General features: G+C 46.8%; 1 protein-coding gene across 3 annotated transcripts in view; it reads right to left on the bottom strand.

Annotated features, from left to right (window-relative positions):
* LOC147706864 (uncharacterized) overlaps positions 1-22333 on the bottom strand; it is a 138485-nt gene that overhangs the window by 69721 nt on the left and 46431 nt on the right. For 2 of the 3 annotated variants that reach the window (XM_086926040.1, XM_086926039.1), the window contains exon 2: positions 3421-3526. In XM_086926040.1, coding sequence (XP_086782166.1) covers positions 3421-3514 — 94 coding nt within the window. In that variant the 5' untranslated portion in view covers positions 3515-3526. Of the gene's footprint in view, positions 1-3420; positions 3527-9158; positions 9414-22333 lie in introns of those variants that run through there. The other variant, XM_086926038.1, reaches the window with a different exon arrangement.

The following is a 22333-nucleotide window of genomic DNA, read 5'->3' as shown; positions in this document are numbered from 1 at the left end:
AACATTGGAGAAGGTGGTTGCAGATCTGGATCAGAGCTGGTGACATGGAGCCTTATCGCTACGATGAGAAGATTCTGAAGTCTTCAAAGGCACTAACGGCAACGAGGCAAAGGAAAGTGGTGCCACCATCGACGGTGCTGTCGCCGTTAACGTCGACGATACGGACTTACTCGTCGATGAAGATAGTTTTGGAGAAGTCATCGTCGACGGTACGGCCGTCGACGGAGTCGTCGTCAGGGCCACTGTCGACAGGCGATCAGCTGTAGACGAGGTAGTCGACGAAGCAATCATCGACGGAACGGTCGTCGACGCCAGTAGAACCTCTGTAGACAGAGTCTTAGTCGACGAGGCTTTGGTCGACGGTATCTTGGACGACGGAGTCGTCGACGACGACGAAGATTTCTTCGAGACTTTCGTCGATGAGGATTCTTTCTTCTTGGTCGACGAGGATATGGGAATCGTCGACGGAACTGGCTTAGAAGGCAATGAAACCCTCGTCGACGTGGATGCTGTCGATGAGACAGTCGTTGACGAAGAAAAAGCTGATGTAGTAGTCAGCGTCGTAGTAGAGGATGCAACAAATGCCGTTCTCGTCGGAGCGCTCGTCGACGCTCCCGTTGACGGTGGAACTTTAAGAGGCGTGGAAACACCTTGAGAGGCAGCAGAAGATGCCTGAGAGCCAGGTCTCGTGGGCGTAAAGGTGGTAGGAGTGGCTGAAGATGCCCCAGGAGCCAGAGGCATGGCCAACTTCATCTTTTTTAGGAAAGAAGATGGAACATCCTGTTAACTACCACACTTGGATGCTGCTGAAGAAAGTCCAGAATGAAAACTTTCTGCGTCCGACAAGGCTGAATCCTTGTCCTTTAGACGTTGGAGCCAAAAGGAGAAGGCGGCCTTCTCTGTCCTTCAGAGTCTTTGTAGAAAAAGTTCTACAGAACTTGCAGCTGCCAGCCTCATGATCAGGGTATAAACAGTATATGCACTTCTGGTGGGAGTCCTTTTCAAAAAGGCGCCGCTTACCACAAGAGCAAGGTCTAAATAAAGACTTCTTATTGACATGTTGAGAAAAAAACACTGGAACTAGATGAGTAGAGGTGAAAACTGAGCAGAGCTCAGGGAGACTCCCTTCACACGACGTGCGGTTGAAAATCTGAGGGCTTGAGCTTCTGAGGAGAAGGTTCTAGAGGGTGCTGACACCTGATTGGCTGTAATTTGGACTAACATAATGACACTAAGGTGTTACAAGTAGTTTTTTCTGTTTACCATGCATTCCTATGTTGGAATCGTTTTTTGAGGTTTCTATTATGTTTCCTCTTCTTTATTATGTGTACATAAGGTCTTCAGCTTCCTTATCTCTTTGGTTTCTGTCATTACTGAATGTATCCATCGTGATTCTAGGGCTGCCACCTATAGATACAAAGTTAATACGAGCAGTGGTTTGATATAGGTATGACTGGCACCACTTAGAAAATCTCACAGTTTATTATTTCCAGAAATGTATTCGACGGTGCTAAAAGGTAGAAGGAACCACTTTTATCCTTCCAAGTACGGCAAAAGCCTTCCAAAAGCTACAACACTCCTTAGCACACGTAAATCACAATATTGCTACGTATGCAAGTGTTTCCACCAATTGTCCAATATATTCACGAAGAGTTGTTATTCTTGGTGCATCAGGTTCAAGTTTATTCCTATTCACTGGAAACTTTCATACAGCCGACGCGTGTTTCGTCGTATATGGGAATGTAACCCACGACTTTCTCAAGGCTGTATAGTTTAGAGAAAAAGGACAAAGACATATCGCCATATGTATCTGTACTTAAAGTCAATATTCAAAGTTCAGTCAGAAACATTGATTGTGTGCCGTACTCATGCCCGTCGTGTTGCCTCACTCATGCAGGCGCAAAGCTGCATCGCTATATGCGACACTTCCCGACAGGCATAGCTTCTTTGCAACAGTCCGATGCATTAAGTCTCACCTCTGCACCCTGGTGCCACGGCACCTGCTTCACTAACGGTGGCTACTCAGTTGATAAAATACTTTATACCGAGGTAGTGGCATAGCGCTCCACAAAGTAACGAAGAAGCGCTTGCCTCTTTCCCACCTGAAGTGTGCCGTAGCACACCTGCCCAGTGGTAACTTTCAGTGGCTTGATAACGGTCAGCTGTAACAGTTGGCTAAAAGTGGCAGAGTTCGCAATGAAAAAATAGAATGACTGCGTGATGAAGGATTAGATGACAACACATGAACGCGAACTCTCATACCAGTGTGCACACAAACCCTCACACACCAGCTTTCAACATATCCACAGTAATCACAGTCACAGGCCGTATACAACGCCATGCGCCATAAATAAACTCCCACCGTGCTCTACTCACATTCCTCAGTCGCTGGCCCGGACAGTCCTTCCCACATCCCTGCATGCTCAGTCGCTGACCCTCAGAGAAAGTTCACAGTGTTGCTTGCTCATTCGCTGGGCCGGAGAGAGAGTAGCACTACCTTCCACAGCCCTGCTTTCTCAGTCGCTATTCCCCAGCACGCCTGGACAGCCAATGTGCATGCTCACGGCGTGTCTTCTCTGGCCATCCCAGCGCGTCAGACATTGCTCTTTGGGCCGCTCCATCTGTGTGCACGAGGGAGGGAAGTGAACGTGTGCCATGCGCGCGCTGGGTTCAAACGGCTAAAGCCGTACGCGCACATTGCCTGTCCGGACGCACTGAGATGGCCAGAGAAGACACGCCGTGAGTGTGCACATTGGCTGTCCGGGCGCGCTGGGGAATGGTCATGCGACGCGATAGCCACGAACTGAGACTTGGCAGGGGATGACTGCTGCACCACAATGCCAAAAAACTATACACAAGGGAGAGGCAGAGGCAGCTGTAGAGATTGTGGAGCTGCTGGCTGCCTGCCAACGGAGCAACAACCAAGGTAAGGGCCCAACCAGTAGCATGCAGGGATGACATAAGGACAGGGTTTTTAAAAGCGGCTAGACGGAATGCTTCTAGCAAACTAGAACGTGCAAGGTGGGGTAGGTTTGCTTGCAATTGACATGTACGCTTTTATTTAAAAAAACGCGAGTTTGTTTGTATTTTCGACTGCAAGTTAATCTAACGACGTGAGGACGGAAGGGGGATAGGAGATGTGCACACCGCGTGGCTGAACGTGCGTGTGCACGAGCTCCAATCGCCCTGCGTGTGCCCATCTCTTGTCCCACTTCAGAGCCAAGTCAGCAACAATAGATCTTGCTGTCGACAGCACTTTCGCGCTGCGTTCGCCAGGCTCGACCTAAAAACGATATATGGAAAGGATGCAGTAAAGGAAGGGGCATTATGTATTTTATTGCAATGCTGGTACAAAAACATACACAAAACCATGATAAAAGATGGGGTCTATAAGGCATTTTAAATAGAAGTGTAATTTACCCAGCAAGATACTTTTCTCTTCGCCGATCGACGGTCTTTGCAGAGACTTCTGTTGTTGTGGCACATGCCTGCACTCCCAAGCATCCTCCTCCATTATAACTGGCCCCTGAAATAATATCGACAAGGGTATTAGTTATGGTGAAACCATGTGTTTATTGAATATAACCATTAGTGTGAGATGGCATAAGGTCTACAGATTTTTCATACAGAATGGTTTCAATATGCAAAGTTTTAGTCCCTGGAGAGGTCACTACCAAAACGTCATTGAAGAGAAAAATACAAACGAATGCAGAGGACATAGAGTGAAATTAAACCTTTGTTTCAGTCTTCCACAAAAAGGCACCATTCCCTCTATTTGCAGTGCAATTATTTAGTTAACATTTTTAAATGTCATAACTGCATTAAACTGGCATATTCCATCTGTGATCTGGTCTAAAATATTTAGATGAAAAAGTGAATATGGTTCTCTGGGCTCCAACACTATTGAAACACTTGCCAAGCTGACCTGGCCAATACAAGAATCTGAGCTTTAAGTTAAAATTAGTTTAGGTTCTGAGGTTAGTACAAAGTCCAACAGCAAAAAAACAGAACGACCAACATTGCATGTCAGGAAGTACTTATACAAGCACCCTTTAGCTGAAGTCCTCCCATACACAACTCTGTATTGGTAATGCCATCCTTTCAACTAATTCAAATCTGTATCCATAAGTGAGCTCGTTTATCCATTATACCACTTAAGTCACTGGATTTTCATTAAAATATGCAGGATACAAATTTTAAATATCAGTTTGATAATATACTGTATCAATTCCTCGGATACAGGCGGGGTTTTTCACTCAAAATCATTAAAAGAATAGCTGCTTGTTGCGCAACATTTGCACTTGTGCATTTGAAATCTCAACCCCCACTCCATCTCAGTCCTATGGAGGTCCTTTGTCGGGGAGCTTGGTTTTCAAGTCTTCCCTAAAAGCCAAAGGGTTAGGATGTAGTCTTGAGGTATGGTATAGAGTTGCACAGCTCCGCAGATAGACAAGAGAAAGCCCGTTTTTGTTTAGTTTTCAAGGCTTTAGGAATGTCATGAATTATACGATCTCTTACTTTGGCACCCACCCAACAGTCTGAGTTTATTGTCCAGACTGGGCAGAAGAGTGGTGAGGATTGCTTCATGTATATTATGCACACAATCTCAAAGTCAACTCTTGCTTTGGGGTGTAACCAGAGAAGGAGCTCTAACCGAGATGTGATCAATTTTCTTTGCTCCTGCAGCTAACTGGGCCATAGTGTGTAGGATGCTTGGAGGAGGAGTGCGGTTATATTTTGAAAGGTCTGTTAGAAAGGCATTTTCAGCCACACAAAAGATTGACAGAATGCTGAACATTGTCAAACATTCACCTCCAGTCACAGATCTAGGTTAAATCCATTGTTTTTTTGCTCACCACGTCACCCCTATTTGAGCTCAGACACATTTGGGTCCAGTGCCCACTGTGCCACTGGATTGGCGCTAGCTTGGCTGATAAGAGTGTAGATCAATAAACTGTGTGGGGCTCGGATGGTCCGGATGAAAGCTGGATGACCTGATTGCTCTACTATAACCAGCTGAAACAGGTTGACCTGGGGCAGGAAAACTAATAAAGCTCTCCTAATACATCCCATTCCTGTTTCTATCGGTGCCACGGGTGCTCTATTAATTTTTTTTTTAAAAAGACAAGCAAGCATAAGCATTTGTAGCCTCCTTTCTCACACAGTCCCCTAGACTGAAATGAAAGGGAACAGCACTGTGGTCCACCTGCAAAAGGGGTTGAGCCACCCGGCACCATCAGAACGCATGGGGTAAAGACTATGATAGGTTTAGTTGCATGCAGGCTACCTCTCCTTTGGTACTGTATGGTTTCTGTGGGGGAATTGGTGCGACTCTCTCCCCTTGGTTAGTTTCTGGTAATATAAGAAACACCACGTATGCATTCATCGCTCTATATCCAAGCTCTGTTATAATATGGGAAGACACCTATAAAAAGGGACAGACTATGAACGATCATTGACAAGCCCAACTGAGCACTATAGAGAGAAGTGCACACACATTGCATAACTTAACTGTATAGGAAGATACTGGAATCAAGAACGAGAAGACCCACCCCCTAGGACTAAATCTATAAAAAGGCACACTCTAATCTTAGAAAAACATTATTATAGTCCCACACAGTATTTATTTGAAAAACATATCTATTTATTATTATTTTATAAAATTTTCATTTGTAGATCCAACAATAAAGACATCAATATATATTTACAAAAATCTATTTCCATTTCAAAACATATGTGACGCATGCCCTCTCACAACTTCATAGCAACCACCAATCACACCCATCCAATCCATCATCAGTCATACCCATCAACAATATATACAGGGAACACAAACAATTTACAAAAATATACACCATTGGAAACAGACATCCAAAAGTAAAACAAAACAGAGGCGCCGACGCGCGTTTCGGAACAGGACCGATATTCACCAACCCTTCATCAGGGCGCAGACAGTTACATATAGTCTCTTCTGTAACTTCTCAGAACATCAGAAGTATAACCGTAAGTTCAAGATATGAATTAATAGAACAGTAAATTGTATGGATTATACGTAGAAAGCTAAACTCAGGGCTGCAGCTTCACATCACAGTATTCGGTCATTAGACAATATCTGCAGGGACAATGAGACAAGCCATAAATATACCTAATCATTATAATAAATGATGCTGGAATATAGCACCCAAAATAGAGGAAGGTAGATAACCTGAAAAAGACAATAGTTAAGAAAAAAGAAGAAATTGTACAGACCGTGAAAAAGGGAGTGAGGAAGAGAAAAAGATGGGAAGACCAGAAAGGAGAAGAGGTACCGCCGGGTATCCGTGCATAACCCCAAGACCAATTAAATTCAGGCCAAATTCACGAAATGCGTGAGAAGTAAGTGATAGACCATCACCATATAGTCAGATGCAGAATATATAGCTAGATATAGAACTCATTCAACCCATGTACTGGGTTTCCATGGAGAAGACTGTAAAATAGTAGCACATACCCCTATCATCGGACAGGGAATTGCGTAGATGGTACACAAGCAAAGCAGGATGCTTCACAGAGGAATGAGAAGGAAGAGCGGTTAATTCAACACGGTCCCTATCTAACTAGTCTTACGATCCTCCTTTCTTCATAAATAACAAGATTTAGCGTCAGAAGGATTAAATGGCTTGAGGTATTGCAGAGCCGTCACGTAAGCCACAGCCTCAGCACCCATGAAATTAAATCAAAGCAATGGCGTACCCCCCTCTCTTTTTAGATATCAGGAGGTAATTAAGGTCTTACACGTGGTGGCAACAAAACCCCTTCATAATTTCGGACCTACCGAAATTGGAGGATAGTAAGTTAGTGTATATTCAAACAGAAGTGTCGCCTCAACAGGTTTATGAACTTTTTCTAGAATTCTCCATCTCAGGTCACTGAGACAATGCTGTTTTTCCTGCCAGTGGGCCACCAAAGGTGCTCCACTCTTGCTGTTTCTGATGGCCGACTTATGTTCACCGAGTCGGAATCGAAATTCGCGACTTGTTTCGCCCACATACCCCAAGGGGCAAGGGCATACAATGAGATAGATCACGTTAGATGATCTACAGTTTGTCATTTCTTTTGCGGCAAATTTGTTTTTGCCCCATGCTAGTTCCGAAGAAAAAATAGCTGACTCGCAAGCGCGGCAGTGGCCACATCTATGGGTGCCAAGTACAGGATTGGATCCTGTGAATGGATTTCTGAAGTACTAGGGGTCCTGTCGTAAGTTTGGAAGATACTGGAAACATGACAAGAATGGACCAATATTTGCATATAATACATAAGATTCTGTAATCCCTGTAAAAATGTCAGGCTCTAATTTCACGTGTGCTGCACCCAGTTGCAGAGTACAAAAAAAATCAGAACTTGACTATTATAAGTTATATTAGTCGAGTTCTGATGTCAAAATGCCTGCTGCCAGAGCCAGCAGCCGAAGTGAAAGGCAGGTCGGGGTTACGGAGCAACATTGAAGCAGCAATTTAAAGAAAAAAAAACGTTACTTTTTTTTAGCTTACAATGACAAGCGGAGCGAACATGTTTATGTTTTGCAATCATTAGAGAAATGCTAGAATCTTTCTGAATGTCTCTACACATTCCGAGCTAGTGCAGCTTTTTTTTTTTACTTCTATCGAATTGTTTCTAATTTTTCTTTGCAACACATAACTAACAGATGTTTGAGGTGTTTCATTTTGATCTAGGAGGTTTTATTTGTAATCTTCATGTTAGTAAACATACTCTTTCATGTAAAGGGCTACACACCAATGTTTTAAATTGTTTGTGGGAAAGGTGATGGTTTGACCGTGTATTATATGGGATAAAGTACTCCTAGCGTACATGCTAAGGGTATTGTAAGTCAACTCGGAGTTCCATTACCTTATGGAATTCGGTCTTTGGTCTTGTTCCCCTATATGGTTCTCGTCAGTGACTTGCAATATCCTTATAATGTACGGCATGTGGTACTTTATCTCTTATATAATTAAACTACAAGAGACAGACACCTGTACAAAACAGACTCGCAAATAGACAAACAGTGAATAACATAAGTAAAACAAAACCATGCATAAATGGTCTACGACACTGAATGATGCATGTACAGAATGAAACTAACAAAGGTATGTCACATGCACCCAAATAAGTTCCATCAAATTCAGACAGGGCAAGGGCATAGACTGAGTGATGGAGCACTAACTCAATACTAGCCAAACGCGGAGACAGCATAGAGACAAGCATGTGGAGTGAGGAGTTGGCCTAACGGCTAGGGCGGTCGACCTCGAGTCTTGGCAATGACGCAGAACATCCTGTGATCCAGGGCAAACCACTTAATCTCCATGTGCCTAACAAAAATGAATGTGTCCTTAAGCGCTCTGATACCCGATTCGGGTCAAGTTCGCGCTATATAAAACTCAGGAAAATAAAAAAATGTAATACCCATGCAATAGGATGAAAAACACAGGCACACACTTCACAGGAGTATTATATGGAAACAGACGAATACAGGAAAGGGTCTGCAGAACACAGGGGGACACACAGAGAGGCTGCTACCTGTAAAGTACAGAACCACACTGTACAGAAAAAGTACGGGGCGTTGTACTATGTGGGAATGCGCACACTTACAAAATTACACCTGCATAATATCACATGGAACTGCCTGTCTGCCCATGTACCTGCGTCTCCTTGTGCGGTGCATGTATCGCCTGTACATAACACATCAGTACTGGGAAGAGGCACACGCAAGCAGGGCAAAGACAAGTGTTTACACGAAATGACATATAGGGACAGACTGTGGTCGATGCCCGGCAGTCAAAAACAGAGACAAACACATATGAATGCGAATTATACGTGGAAACGACAAATACAATGAACAGTCCCCAAGAACAAGTTATGCAAGGTGGAAAAACTTCAAATACAGGAGAAACAACAACACGGGCGGGACGGGCTGTGGATGACAGATTTTCAACGTGGACACACAGATCGTCACCACCCCTCCTCCAACACCACACAAACCCACACACACATTTATCCGATTACGGGCGCCGATTTCAGTCTCCAGGCGAGGGCAGCCTCTCGATGTGACCACCACACGTCCCCCCACCCCACCCCGGAGTGCAAGAGAGATCCCGACCCGGCGCCCGCGCCTCTCCTACCTCCGCAGGCATTCCCCGTCTCCCTTCCTGGCAGCGGGGGCGGCGGGGAAGGACAGAGGAAGGGGGTGGGGGCGCTTAAAGGGGGGTTGGGCAGGGAGGGGGGGGGGGGGGGTAATGCCTTCCTGTGCTGAGTCACCAGAGATAAAGCACACAGCGCGCGCCGCCCCACCCGCCCCCCGCGAGGCCTCGGCCCCTGCAGCCCCGGGCATCACCAGGAGCAAGGGGCCGGGCGGCAGCAGCCCCCCGCCCGGCAAGTTTGGTTACAAGAAAGGAGGCGATTGTTTGCATTCACTTCAACCTACATTTATCATGTGTACAGTAAAACTACAAGTCCCAGCGTGCAAATTGAAGGAAAAATAGCAATGAGGTACTCATCGTGTCACGTGTAGCAGCGCGAGCTATCGGGGGGATTGCTGCTTGTGTGCCACTGCCACATGACACTGTTGCCACCCGCTCCATCTCGTGCGGGCACCTTTTCAAGCCCGCAACGTTCATTTTAAATTACATTGCATTCTGAGAACTTTCGTCTGACCTGCGTCTGGCACAGAAAAGCCATGGAATGAAATACACTATCCCAAAAATAGATGTGGAGAGAGCTGGCTCACCAAAAGAGTACGAGGCACCTGGTAGCTACCAATGCAGCTAAAATGAAAATTGATGAGACATTCATAAGGATAATATTGTATAGAATAATTGCTAATTATTGGTCTAACACGTAGGGTGTCATTTATTATCCAAACTAAACCAGTTCACATAGTTGTTAAAGTTTGTATTAATTTGACTTTAGCTCAATATTACTGTTTTTATTATGTCCATGAGCAAAGGCACTGAAGAGACATGCTCACAAATGCATGCCTGCCGATTTTTGGTCCACAAACTGCAGCCTTTCACACTCTCCTATAAGCTCCACTGCCTTCCAATCTCTTTCTCCACCCTCTACTCAGGCCTTATTCTATGTTAGTTTCACTCACCACTGTCTGCCCCATCACTTAAGGACCCATGGACGACCATTCTTCCTACCAATGCTTCCCAACTTTTGTTCTCAAAGGCCCTTGGACGTCTTTTGTTAAACACAACAATCTGCAGTCAATGCAACCTATTTTCTAACAATTCCACCAGAATTTCACTTCCGCAAGTACCTACAATCCTTCACTCGTTACCACAACCAACTCTCATTCACCCTTCTTTGCCTGCACCACTCAGAAGCATCTCTCTCTCTCCCTCTCCTAGATTAACACGTGTGGTCTCCTCCATCACAACTGCCATTACATTCTGACTAACCTCCAAAAGCTTCACCCGCCCTCCTCTTCTAAAGTACAAACCGCACATCAACTATTTGCTGTAGGTCTTTGCAATTCCCACCTTGGCACAACCTTGGATTTTAGGGGGAACCGAAGATTAAGGGGGGCGGGGCATCGTCACTCCTGCTCATTAGACAAGCTACTTTTTTACTGCTCCAGTACCGGATCATGTGTAGGATAATTCTGGGGAAGTTTACTGCCACCAGGGATAGTTGAAGTGTCCCCACCTGGAATATAGTGAAATAAAGAAAGGTTACCTCGCTAGTGCGAGAGTGAGGCACTGAAAGGTTCATGTATGGTTGTGCGCATCTTCCAAAAGAGCCATGGTGTCCTTTTCTTTTCTGACCCGCTACGAAAGAAGTTATACATAAACCTCTCCGAGTACGGCACTCAGCCAGCCTGCAAGTGTGTTTTTCTGAGGAATAAACGATGGATGCTTTTCTTGGTTCGACAACACAAAGGAGTTGTTTGGATGTGTACAGAACATAAATGCCTCTTTGGTGCCCTTAAAACACGGACCAATAAGCACGCATGCTCCCGTTATGATTGGCACTAGGCGCACAAGTAAATGCAACTCAATAAGGGTGCTCAGGAAGAGGGGGGGGGGAATCACGGCATGGGTGACGTACAGAGTGGCACACATGATTAACCTTCTCTAATAAATATATATATTTTTTTAAACTCACCCTGGACAGTGACCTAGAACTTTTTTGTAAATAAGTTATTGAAAATGATAACAAGAATATAGGTTTATGCTCCTCCACGCGACATCAGACCCTGCTGTGCCTGATTACACCTTTGTGACCCAACCTGGCACGCTCAGAGGAGGTGGAGAACACCATGCCGAGTGTCCACAAAATAGGGGACAACAAGGGCAAAATGAGACAGCATTCCCACTACGCATGGTTAGACCTACCTCATAATAGGTAGATCTTGACAGGGAGATGCTGGTCAGAATTATTAATTCTGGTTTCTTTATCTCCCAGTCATAAACCACCAAACTTGTAATTAGACGGCAAACCTGATATCACCTTCCCGACTCAATGTACAGAACACTTGATTTATGTTAAAGAGGACCTAACTTCTAAACCACCCCCCCTGTGCTTTTGGTGCATGCGGTCATTAGAGAACAAGGCAAACTTAATAACGGAGAACTTCTTAATTATTCTAAAGGCTTCACTCAAATTTAATGACTCAGCAATACCACCTGCTTTTAACACTACCCTTACTGCCGCTAAAATAGTGGAACGCGCTTCCCCTGGATCTACGCATGGAACAATCTGAAAACATTTTTCGCGAAAAAACTGAAGACATGGCTCTTCCAGAAGGAGCTCTTACGTTTCAGCCTGCTTTCTTTTATTGCATCTCATGTAGCATCTTCCGGCCGCAGCGCGGGGACACACTAGCTAGTGTAACCAGGCACTTAACAAAAAAAAAAAAAAATTCTGCCACTCACCGGGGCTGTCCCAAAAGTGTGGCACTTTCTGCCGCCTCCTAAATGAAACAGTTGCACATAAACATGGACTACTTCCCGGTCCAGGTTCACCTTCCATTGAATATCTCAGGGATATGATTACAGTCCCTTTCCAGACTCCAATAATGGTGATCTATTGCTCACCTGGCACTACAGAATCTTTTTGCTACTCGTCTCGCTATTCCATTTTAGAGCAACTCAACCATTTCCAATCCTTAGTATTCCTTGGTGACTTGAACTGGAATTTTAAAAACCACATTTGCAGTTCAGATTCAACTATTTCTTTAACATTCATATGGCAGCCCTTTTGATCTAATCAAATGTAACCTCCTAATATGACTATCTCTAAAGCCCTTCACCTCGGGTTATGCTACCTTTCTCCCTGTTCTCGAACCGCCCCATATTCCCCACCTGCTATGAACACTTATCTCAAGAAGTAAAATCACCCCAGATGCCTTTTGAGCATAATTCAATAGATTTTTTTCTAAAATCATACATCTTCTCAATATGATAACTTTTACATACTTAAAATGACTCAAAACTCTGCTCTGGAAGCCCACTATCCCATCAACACCATTGCCTCTTCACTCTCAATACAAAGCCATGATCTCCACTCATATCACTCTGTAAACAGCCTTAAAGACTGGTGTGAAAGTAGCTTTGGATACGACGAAACTCATGTTGACCATAAAATATGCTGTGTAAGGGTTATAAAAATACTCTTCAAGCTCACAGCAGCCCTTGATAAGAATAAGACCAATCAAGAATAATCCTTTTTACACTTCACTCCAAACACCTTTACCAGGACTATGAATCACTCCATTCACGCCTTGTTCCACAAAAATTACAAACTTCAATCTCTCTCGCCCAACAGTTTTGCCATGTACTAAAGTACTCTAAAGTTCTCACCATCCAGATCACCATATAATCCCATAAATTCCTTCATTAAATCTCCTTCCTGCAAAAACACTATGTATTCATTGACTCCTTTGCCAACACACCCTTTTCTGAGCTCCTTCTACCCTAAATGCCACAAACCTCTCCTGTAAATCTCAGACACACCGGCTCTCATATTATCAAGCCTCTCTCACTCTACTATCTCACTAGTTTGTTCAACATTTATCTTTCAGTAGAGCATTTGTGTATGTCTAGGTTTGCATGTTAGTCCATTAAAGGCAGGACTATTAACTTTGCCAATTCGTATTTATTGTGCATTTAAAATATTGCAGAGATCTTAAAGTCTCCCATGTCAGTACTAGCAGTTCTGCATTTAAAATGCCCAAGGAAATTTACACGTATCAGAATATAAGGGAATTAAAGTAAATTAATTTGACATTTGAATAGTTATATCACATACAGCACCATGGTGGGACTCCAGGAAAGCGGGCATGGTGAAAACTAGTAATGTGACAAAGGGAAAGTGATAAGAGTATGTGAAAGCAAAAAGATGGAAGTGTGAAAAGAGGAGTACTGACACCCAAAACATTAAAATTACAGCGGTAGAGTGCAATGCGATTGTGGTTAAAATGCAGAAAAAGGGACCAGTAAGGAGGAGATGAAGAGGCAGTGGTTTCGGGGCAATGTCAGAGAGAACTAGAGTAAAAAAAAACTATAAAATGAAAGAAAAAAAGTGGAAGAATGGCAAGTAATGAGTAGAATTGTGACATTGATGGATAAATGGTACATGGGTGTATAGTTGGAGTCCGTGGCCTACTTCCAACCCATCTGGCTGTGGCCTTACCAAGATACACTCTTGCGTGGCCTGTGTTCTGCTTACCTACACCCACCAAGAGCATTACAACACACACACACACACACACACACACACACACACACACACACACCACTCTCCTTGTGCCCAATCTGGAATCCACTGATGCATTTGCTAGGTCCACATCACTGGAGTGTACTCACTGGGAATCTCAAGCCAATACACTCTACTACAGCACTGAAGTTCTTTGAAGGCCTGGGTATTACAAGTTCTTTTCATATGCTGCACGGTTTGTTTGCCCTGGCCCCTTCTTACTCATGTGATGGACTACAGCTAAGGTTTAGGTATGTCAACAAAGAACTTTAGGTCTAGGCCTACTTGGAATTGTTGGGTTCACCCTCATATTAGAACACTTCTGTTTGAAAGTCATGCCCGTCTTCCATTTAGGCTCTGTGAATTAGGTATGCCTGCCAGATGGTGGCATGATCATGCATGGCAACTTCAGCAAAGTGCTAGTGGATAAAAAGCTAGTACTGGCTGGATATGTCACCCATGACCAAAGCATGTGGGTGCCATGCATAAAGGACCAAAACTATCCATCAACTTAATTTGCCATCTGGTTACAGGAAATAAAACATTTGGGATATTGAAAAGTAAAAGAAGACAAGAGGTATCCTCGCTCATTGGTCAATGAGCATGTATGGAATCTGAGTGACTAGTCGCTTAGGAAAAGGGTTACTAGATGACACCTTGTCAATGATACAGTTCTCATTTTATTTCCATTGGTTTATTTTTTTAACCCGGTATATTCTATGAATTGTTGTATTGATTTGTTTTAACAAAACAAATTCATCATCATACCAAATAAGTATTTGTGAGTAAAACTAAGAACTACCAAAGTGGTGCCCCGGCGTCATGATGCATGTGAAAAGCCCAACAGTGAGGCTGCTGCTTCTTCAGGCACCCTTCCACATAATGGAGCGAGCTGAGCACCTATAAAAGAAAATATTGATGTTCCAAGAGTGCAGAAGACTGTTGCTAGTGGGCACCATCACAGGAAAGAAGCAACCCTTTGTGCTTTCAAATTAATAGATCAATTGCACACCAGTTACCCAGGGGACGCTCGCCCACAAGTTCTTTTAGGGTAAAGAACACTCGTCAAGGAGGAGGAAATCCACAAAATGATTTTTTTGCCACCAAATGGAGAGTCTGGCTGGAGAAGTGCTTGAGAAATACTAACTAGTGTGAACACACACACATAACAAGCATTTGCAATGCAATAGGTCTCGCATTAGGAAAGTTTGAGCTATTGGTCTTGCAATGACAAATTATTTATTTGTGTTGGTTTTGAAAATAGCGAAAATAGCTTTGTCATTTACAATGCCAATAGTTTGAACTTTCGCAAATGTGACACCAATAGCATTTGCAATGCAATATGTGTTGTATTTACGTGTCAGTCCAGGAATGCAACCCACAATTATACACAGAAGCACTATAAACACCTATCCATTTACCAGTTACAGAACGGTGTACTTCGTCCACATTTAGGAAGACAAAATCAAAAGGAATTTCTATTTCGTGGCTGCAAACCTTTAGTTATGGTCACCCCTTAGGAATGGATGAAAATTACGATAACTTGCTATCTAAAAATGGTGGGGGCAGGAGGGGGGGGGGGTGTTTGGTCACAAACCCGTGTATAAGTCTTGCTGTTGCTCGAGTCTAAACCTTTGACCCTGCCCGCAGGTAGGTCGCCCCCCCAGCCGCCACACGGTCCTCCTGCGACGCCGTGACGCTGCCCCCACTGTCGCCTTGCTCCTGGTGCCTGCCTCGTGTTGAGTGAGTCCTCCTTGGTCTCTCACTGGTAACCTGTTCTTTTCCGTCGTTTCTCTGCTTTTGGACCTTGTGCCCCTTCCCTCGTTTTGCTATCTGTGCCCCTTCTCCCCCGTTTTGGAGTGTGCCCCCCTCACTTGTTGCCTGGTTTCATTCCCTTGAATTTCCGCTGTTTCCTCTCTGTGGCCCCCCTTCCCCAGTTATGCCTTTGGTGTCCCATTTCTCCCCCCTCTCCCTCCGTGCCATTTCCCGCCGCTGCGTCCCTGCGGCCCCGCCCCCCCGCTGTCCCATTCGCCACCCTGCTCCCGCCTCCTAGCTGCTCTGCCCTCCCACAGTCCCTCCTATGGAGGCCGCGCAGCGGGCGTGCCAGAGGCGCGCCAAAGGCAAGCTCGTCTGTACCTAGACCGCGCCCAGTGCCAGTACCCCTGGCCCTCGCTGGAGCCAGAGAATCTGACTGAGCTACGACTCCGCCGCCCTCAACGCACTCAACACCGGACGACCACCCGCCTGCCACCGAGCCACCCCTAAGCGCACCCACGACCCTTCACCTGCCTAGCCTGCAAATTCACCTGCCTCCGTACCTGCACCCCACCCACCGGACCCATTACCAATAGCAGCCACCTCAAGTGCATCCTCCTCAACACCCGCTCAGTCCACAAGCATGCCATCGAACTCTGGGACCTCCTCGACACAACACCAGACGTCGCCTTCCTCACGGAAACCTGGATGAAAAACCTCCTCAGCCCCCAACATCGCCATAGCCATCCCGGACGGCAACAAAATCACCCGGACCGCACCAACCGAACCGGAGGAGGAATCGCCATCATCTACAGGAACGCCATCAACATCACGACCAACGCCGAAGACACACTCTCCTCCGCCGAACACCTACACTTCCAGATCCACACTAACCCCAAAACCACACTCAGAGGAACCCTCATTTACAGACCCCCAGGCCCACGCACACAATTCAGTGAAACCATTGCAGACTTCATCAGCCCACCAAACCCTAGCCTCACCCGAATACATCCTCCTAGGGGACCTGAACTTCCAAATGGAGAACAATAACGACAACACCACCACCACCCTGCTTGACAACCTCTGACTCAAGCAACTGGTGAACACCCCCACCCACTACGTCGGCCACACGCTCGACCCCATCTTCTCCGCCAGCATTCACGTCTCCTTCAGCCACTCCACAGGACTACACTGGACCGACCACAGCTGCATCCATTTCACCTTCAAGAAGACCACTTCCCAACACCACACGCAACAGATAACCCGCAGATGCTGGAGCAAAGTCACCACAGACCAGCTAACCACATCGCTGAGCCAGAACCCACCAGCCGACACCCCAGACCCCAACAACGCAGCCCAGAACCTGGCACAGTGGATCACCAACTGCGACCTCGCTCCGAACCCCCCCAGGCAAGACCAGCAACAGGAAAACCACATGGTTCACCAACGCCCTCAAAAACTCAAAGAAATCCAGCCGAACCCTCGAAAAAGCCTGGCGCCACGAACGGACGACAGAAAATATAACAGCCCTCAAGAACGCCACCCGCGAACACCACCAGCTGATCTGCACCACCAAAAGGGCATCTTCAAAGAGCGGCTGGACACCACCACCAAAGAACTCTTTAACATCAGTAAGGAGCTCTCCAACCCCTGCAACAACGACATCGAACCGTCGCAAGTCCTCTTCAACTCCCTCGCCAATTCTTCTACCGGAAGATCGCAGACATACACGATAGCTTCAGTACCCAGACCCCGCCTCCAGCCACCGAACCAACAATCACTCCCACCACCCTCAGCGCCTGGACCCCCGTCAGCACCGAAGACACCACCCACGTCATGAACTCCATCCACTCTGGCTCTCCCTCGGACCCATGCCCTCACCACATCTTCAACAAAGCCGAGGCCATCATCGCACCCCAACTCCGGAACATAATTAACAACTCCTTCGCGTCAGCCACCTTCCCAGAAAGCTGGAAGCACGCAGAGATCAACGCCCTTCTAAAGAAACCCACAGCCGACCCAAAAGACCTCAAGAACATCCGCCCCATCTCTCTCCTTCCCTTCCAGACTAAAGTCATCGAGAAGACCGTCAAACAACCGACTGCATTCCTCGAAGCAAACAACGTACTCGACCCATCCCAATCCGGATTTCGAGCCAACCACAGCACCGAGACCGCCCTCATCGCAGCCACCGACGACATCAGAACCCGGATGGACAACGGGGAATCAACCGCTCTAATCCTCCTAGACCTCTCGGCCGCCTTCGACACAGTCTGCCACCGCACCCTAATAACCCACCTACACAACACTGGAATCCATGGAAAAGCCCTGGACTGGATCATCTCGTTCCTCTCCAACAGAACCCAAAGAGTCCACCTCCCCCACTACCGCTCCACAGCCACCAAGATCATCTGCCGCGTTCCCCAAGGCTCCTCGCTCAGCCCAACCCTCAATATCTACATGAGCCCCCTCGTGCCATCGCACGCAAACACAACCTCAACATCATCTCCTACGCCGACGACACCCAGCTGATACTCTCCCTCACCAAAGACCCAGCCACCGCCAAAACCAACCTCCAGGAAGGAATGAAGGACATCGCGGAATGGATGAAGCTCAGCCGTCTGAAACTGAACTCAGACAAAACTGAGGACCTCATCCTCGGACAATCCCCATCCGCCTAGGACAACTGCTGGTGGCGCACAGCGTTGGGCACCGCACCTACACACAGACCACGCACGCAACCTGGGATTTATCCTGGACTCCTCCCTCACTATGACCAAATAAGTCAACGCCATCTCCTCTTCATGTTTCAACACCCTGCGCATGCACCAAAAGATCTTCCGGTGGATCCCCAGAGAAAGGCCGTCACCCAGGCCCTCGTCACCAGCCGACTGGACTACAGGAACGCCCTGTACGCAGGAACCACAGCCAAACTCCATACACGACTGCAGCGAATACAGAACGCCTCTGCACGACTCATCCTCAACATCCCTCGCCACAGCCACATAACTCCCCACCTGAGAAACCTGCACTGGCTTCCCGTCAGCAAGAGGATCACGTTCAGGCTCCTCACCCACGCACACAAAGCGCTCCACGAAATGGGCCCCGAATACCTCAACAACCGCCTCTCGTTCTACACTCCCACCCACCAGCTCCGCTCCCCCGGCCTCGCCATCGTCCCCCGGATCCACAAAACCACAACCGGAAGATCGTTCTACCTGGCCGCCAAGACATGGAACTCTCTCCGCACGCACCTTCGACTGACCCAGTGTGAGAAGTTGGCCTGATATATAATGTTCACTATTCTAGTGAGCACTTTGTATCAGTTCAAACAACCCTTATGGTGATTGGTTGTAAGTCAACCTTATAGACCAGCTATCCTAGTAGCATGGATACGAGCAGTCTTCGGGCTAAACTCTAGAGGGCGTGTTAAGCCAGCTGTTATACCATCACATATACCCCTTGAACACCAAGTGAAAGGACACCACACAAGTGTTATGAAAATAAACAGTGTATTTATTTAGATCACAACAGCCCTGTACTCTTTATGAGGACAGGGTACTAAGCACACAACAAAACTCTTACGAAAATACTTTAAGTTGCACAATTTACACAAATGCCTGAGGGGCACGAAAAACCATATACTCTGAAAGTGGAATGCGAAATTACTAGCAGGTAAGTACTGTACTAATAGGCTTTGGAATCGCTAGGACTAAGTTACTGAACCTTCAGATTACTAGTAGGAGGCCTGGGGGACTCGGGTGCAGAGTGTGCACTCTCACGCGGGATGCGGGACAAAGTCTATGGGAGCTTGTAAAGACAAAGTTAGTGTTCTCGGGCGAACCCGATAAGGTAGGTCGAAAACGACAGTGGATCTGGACCATTAGATAGTGAGGCTATGCTGGGGCACCGAAATGCCGAAGTTACCTAGCCCAGGGGCTGCAGCTGCATAGGTCTGAAAAGACGTCGGGAATCCTCGTTGACGAACCAGGAGCCTGAAGAAAGAAGTTGCTGGCAGGCGACCAGTGAAGATAGTTCGAGTGATCCAAGCCTGGATCGAAGATGGATGACACCTGAAAGCAGAGGGGACCAAGTTCTTAATCACTAGCCAGTGATTGTGTGGGCACCAGGATGGCACCGGGCGAAGTCACCTCGACCAGGTGAGTGGGCGACGCTGGGCTCTGCAGTCTCACGGACCAGGAGGCGTTGTCGGCGACCAGGATGGAGGTGCGAGCTGTCCCACGATGGTTGATGCTGTCGACGTCGCTGGACCCAGGATTGGGACAACAAGTCTTGGCACATTCAAGCCCACGCGGTGGACCTAAAATGGCGTCTGGGGTGGACCAGGAGGGTCCGGGGTGCTCCTCTTTTGGAAGGGAGCAAGGGCCAGTCTGGAGCAACCAGACCAGCAGTGTTGTCGTCGTTGATCGTCGTCGGGAAGGCCACAAGCCAGCGGGCTAGTAGCCAGACAACGCGGTGAGCAGCAAAAAGCAGAAGGGCCCCACGCAGATCGTGGAGATGCTGGGGGGCTGGACTTCGGTGCTGGAGCTGCTCAGGGTCGGGGCTTCTCGGACCCCAAAGCACTCACCAGAGGATCCCTCGGCGGTCGTGCTGGATAGAAGTTGTGCAGTTCTGATGATGGCCGGTCCCTCGAGGTCTCGTCGCACCTACAGTTCTCAGCTTAGCTGTAGAGGTAGGTAGAGGTCAGAGGTGCCAGGGAAGCCGGGTTTCGTCGTGCTGGTCGGTCGGATTCCTGAGGAAGGACGTGCAGCAAACCGCAGAGTTCTTAGATGGTGCCTGCGGATGCAGGGTGACTACTCCTTAGCCACAAGGGAGAAATCTTGAGAAGAAGTCAAGAGTTCCTTTCGTAGAAAGTAGTTTCTTGATTCAAAGATGATCTAATTTGGAAGGGTCCCCGCTCCTGCCTTTATCCTAAAGAAAGGGGTGGGTATGCGACTAGGTCCTGCCCTAGGGGTGGGACCAGGAAGGGGGGTGGTTACACCCCTCTCCCATGCCGGACTTTCCCCAGGCCAGGGGCTGGTGTGCCCCTGGAACTGGTTCTAGCCGGCAGATGCGTAGTGAGCACCGGGGTGCCACTTGCAGTCACCTTCCTGTAAAGCCCTGCCTACCCAGGATACACAAAACCCTGTCTGGGATGGTGCTAGCACCGCCCCTGACAGGAAACCCTTTGTCCAAGCTCTCCTCGCTGGAAGGACTCCCAGCAGCAGGAGGTCAGACTCGTGTCTGTGGTGGCAGCATCCATTTTGTGGAGCTGAGGCTTCAGTTAACTTTAACCGGGGTTCACAGTTACATACATGTCGTGTCCCTCTAGAAGGGTGGAATGCTAACCCCGTCGCCAGAATTGGCGAGGGGTTAGTATTCCAATTCGTATGACACCTTACTCGACATGTTTTGATAAAGCAATACCAAAGATAGCATTTAACCGCAAGGATTATAATGCACTTAAGAGTATATGGTATGCGTTATCATGGAACAGCTATTAGGACTTGGTTCCCCAAGCTGCAAACGGGCTCAGCTCATGCCAGAGCACCATCTCACACGATTCCAAGCACTCTGCCTTCAGGATTGTCAAGGCCTGCCATAGGAGTGACTGATAGGAATCAGTGTGTCCATTTTTAGCGTTAGATATAGGTATACCAGTGTTTCCCAAACTTTTTTGACCTGCGGCTCCCTTGACCTAATTGGCAGTTTGCCGCGGCTCCCCACCATTTTTTTACTGGTGGAGGAAAGTAAGCCGGACCTCGAGAGCACTTCCATTTGTCTCCCTAAAATGTATTGGGATGCGATGAAAGTTTTATAATCATATTGGTAACAAAATGAAAATATAGAAGTTGTTTAATAAAAGCTTTAATAATGGATTCAGTGAAATATGCTTTAGAAAGTGAACCATAATTAGACTGATCAAAGCATTCCTGCCAACACCTTCTGTGAGTATGACACCTCTGAGCAGTCCAGGCATTTTAGCTAAAAGCTCTCGCTAACCATGAGTTGCGAGAAATACTCCGCATAAACATGTAAAAAAGGCAAACTACAAGCCCAAGAATGCACTACTAAAAAGCTAAAACAAGAGCAGCTATATGTGTGCCTGTTCGGTGCTTTAGGGAAGCTTGCATAGTTGCAGCCTCTGCTGTGTCGGTTTTTGGTCAGTTAATTACACTTTGTGAAAGTTTAAATTATGAAAAAGCCTACTAAAACATCTTCTATTCCCTCATCCTTTTCGTTTGTCCACCTCTTGTTGCTGCCTTTATTTTCAACATTCTTTTACTCCCCTCTCTCTGCCTTTAGGACCCGCTTTCCTTCTCTTCCCCTTTGATTCTTTCACACTTTGCTATACCCGCGTGCATTCCTTCTTCCACCTGCTGCTTGCCCTTGTTTTCTCAGACTGAAAGTATAGTGTCAGTTTTAGTTTCCTGTATTTCCCATCCCTCTGCTGCACTCCTCTTCACAGAAATAAAAACATATGTGGCCCAGTCTGAGTTGATTTAACAGCCTCTCCAATGCCCAGGTTACTGCAGTCTGAGCTGAACTTGCATATCAGCCCTTCAATGTTTCGTATGAGGTAAGCTCTAGGCTAGTAGTGTAAGAAATAAGGAAGGGTAGTACCAGTTCCAGAAAATGTGTTATACTTATTTAATTTGGGAGGGCCTCTTATGTTGTCACTAACATGGAGAAATATACAGAGGGACCTCCATGCCTGTCTCTAACATCTTCTCCTCCATCACAGTACCAGGCACTTTGCCCCTAGACAAGATAAGAGCACTTCTACAGACACTCATGTACAACATCAAATGCTTCTCACAGAGAATCACAACAAATACAA

Source organism: Lissotriton vulgaris, chromosome 6 (assembly GCF_964263255.1).
Source record: "Lissotriton vulgaris chromosome 6, aLisVul1.2, whole genome shotgun sequence".
In the NCBI taxonomy this organism is placed as follows: Eukaryota; Metazoa; Chordata; class Amphibia; order Caudata; family Salamandridae; genus Lissotriton; species Lissotriton vulgaris.
The sequence above is the reverse complement of the archived record's forward strand: the minus strand, read 5'-3'. Positions and strand labels throughout refer to the sequence as shown.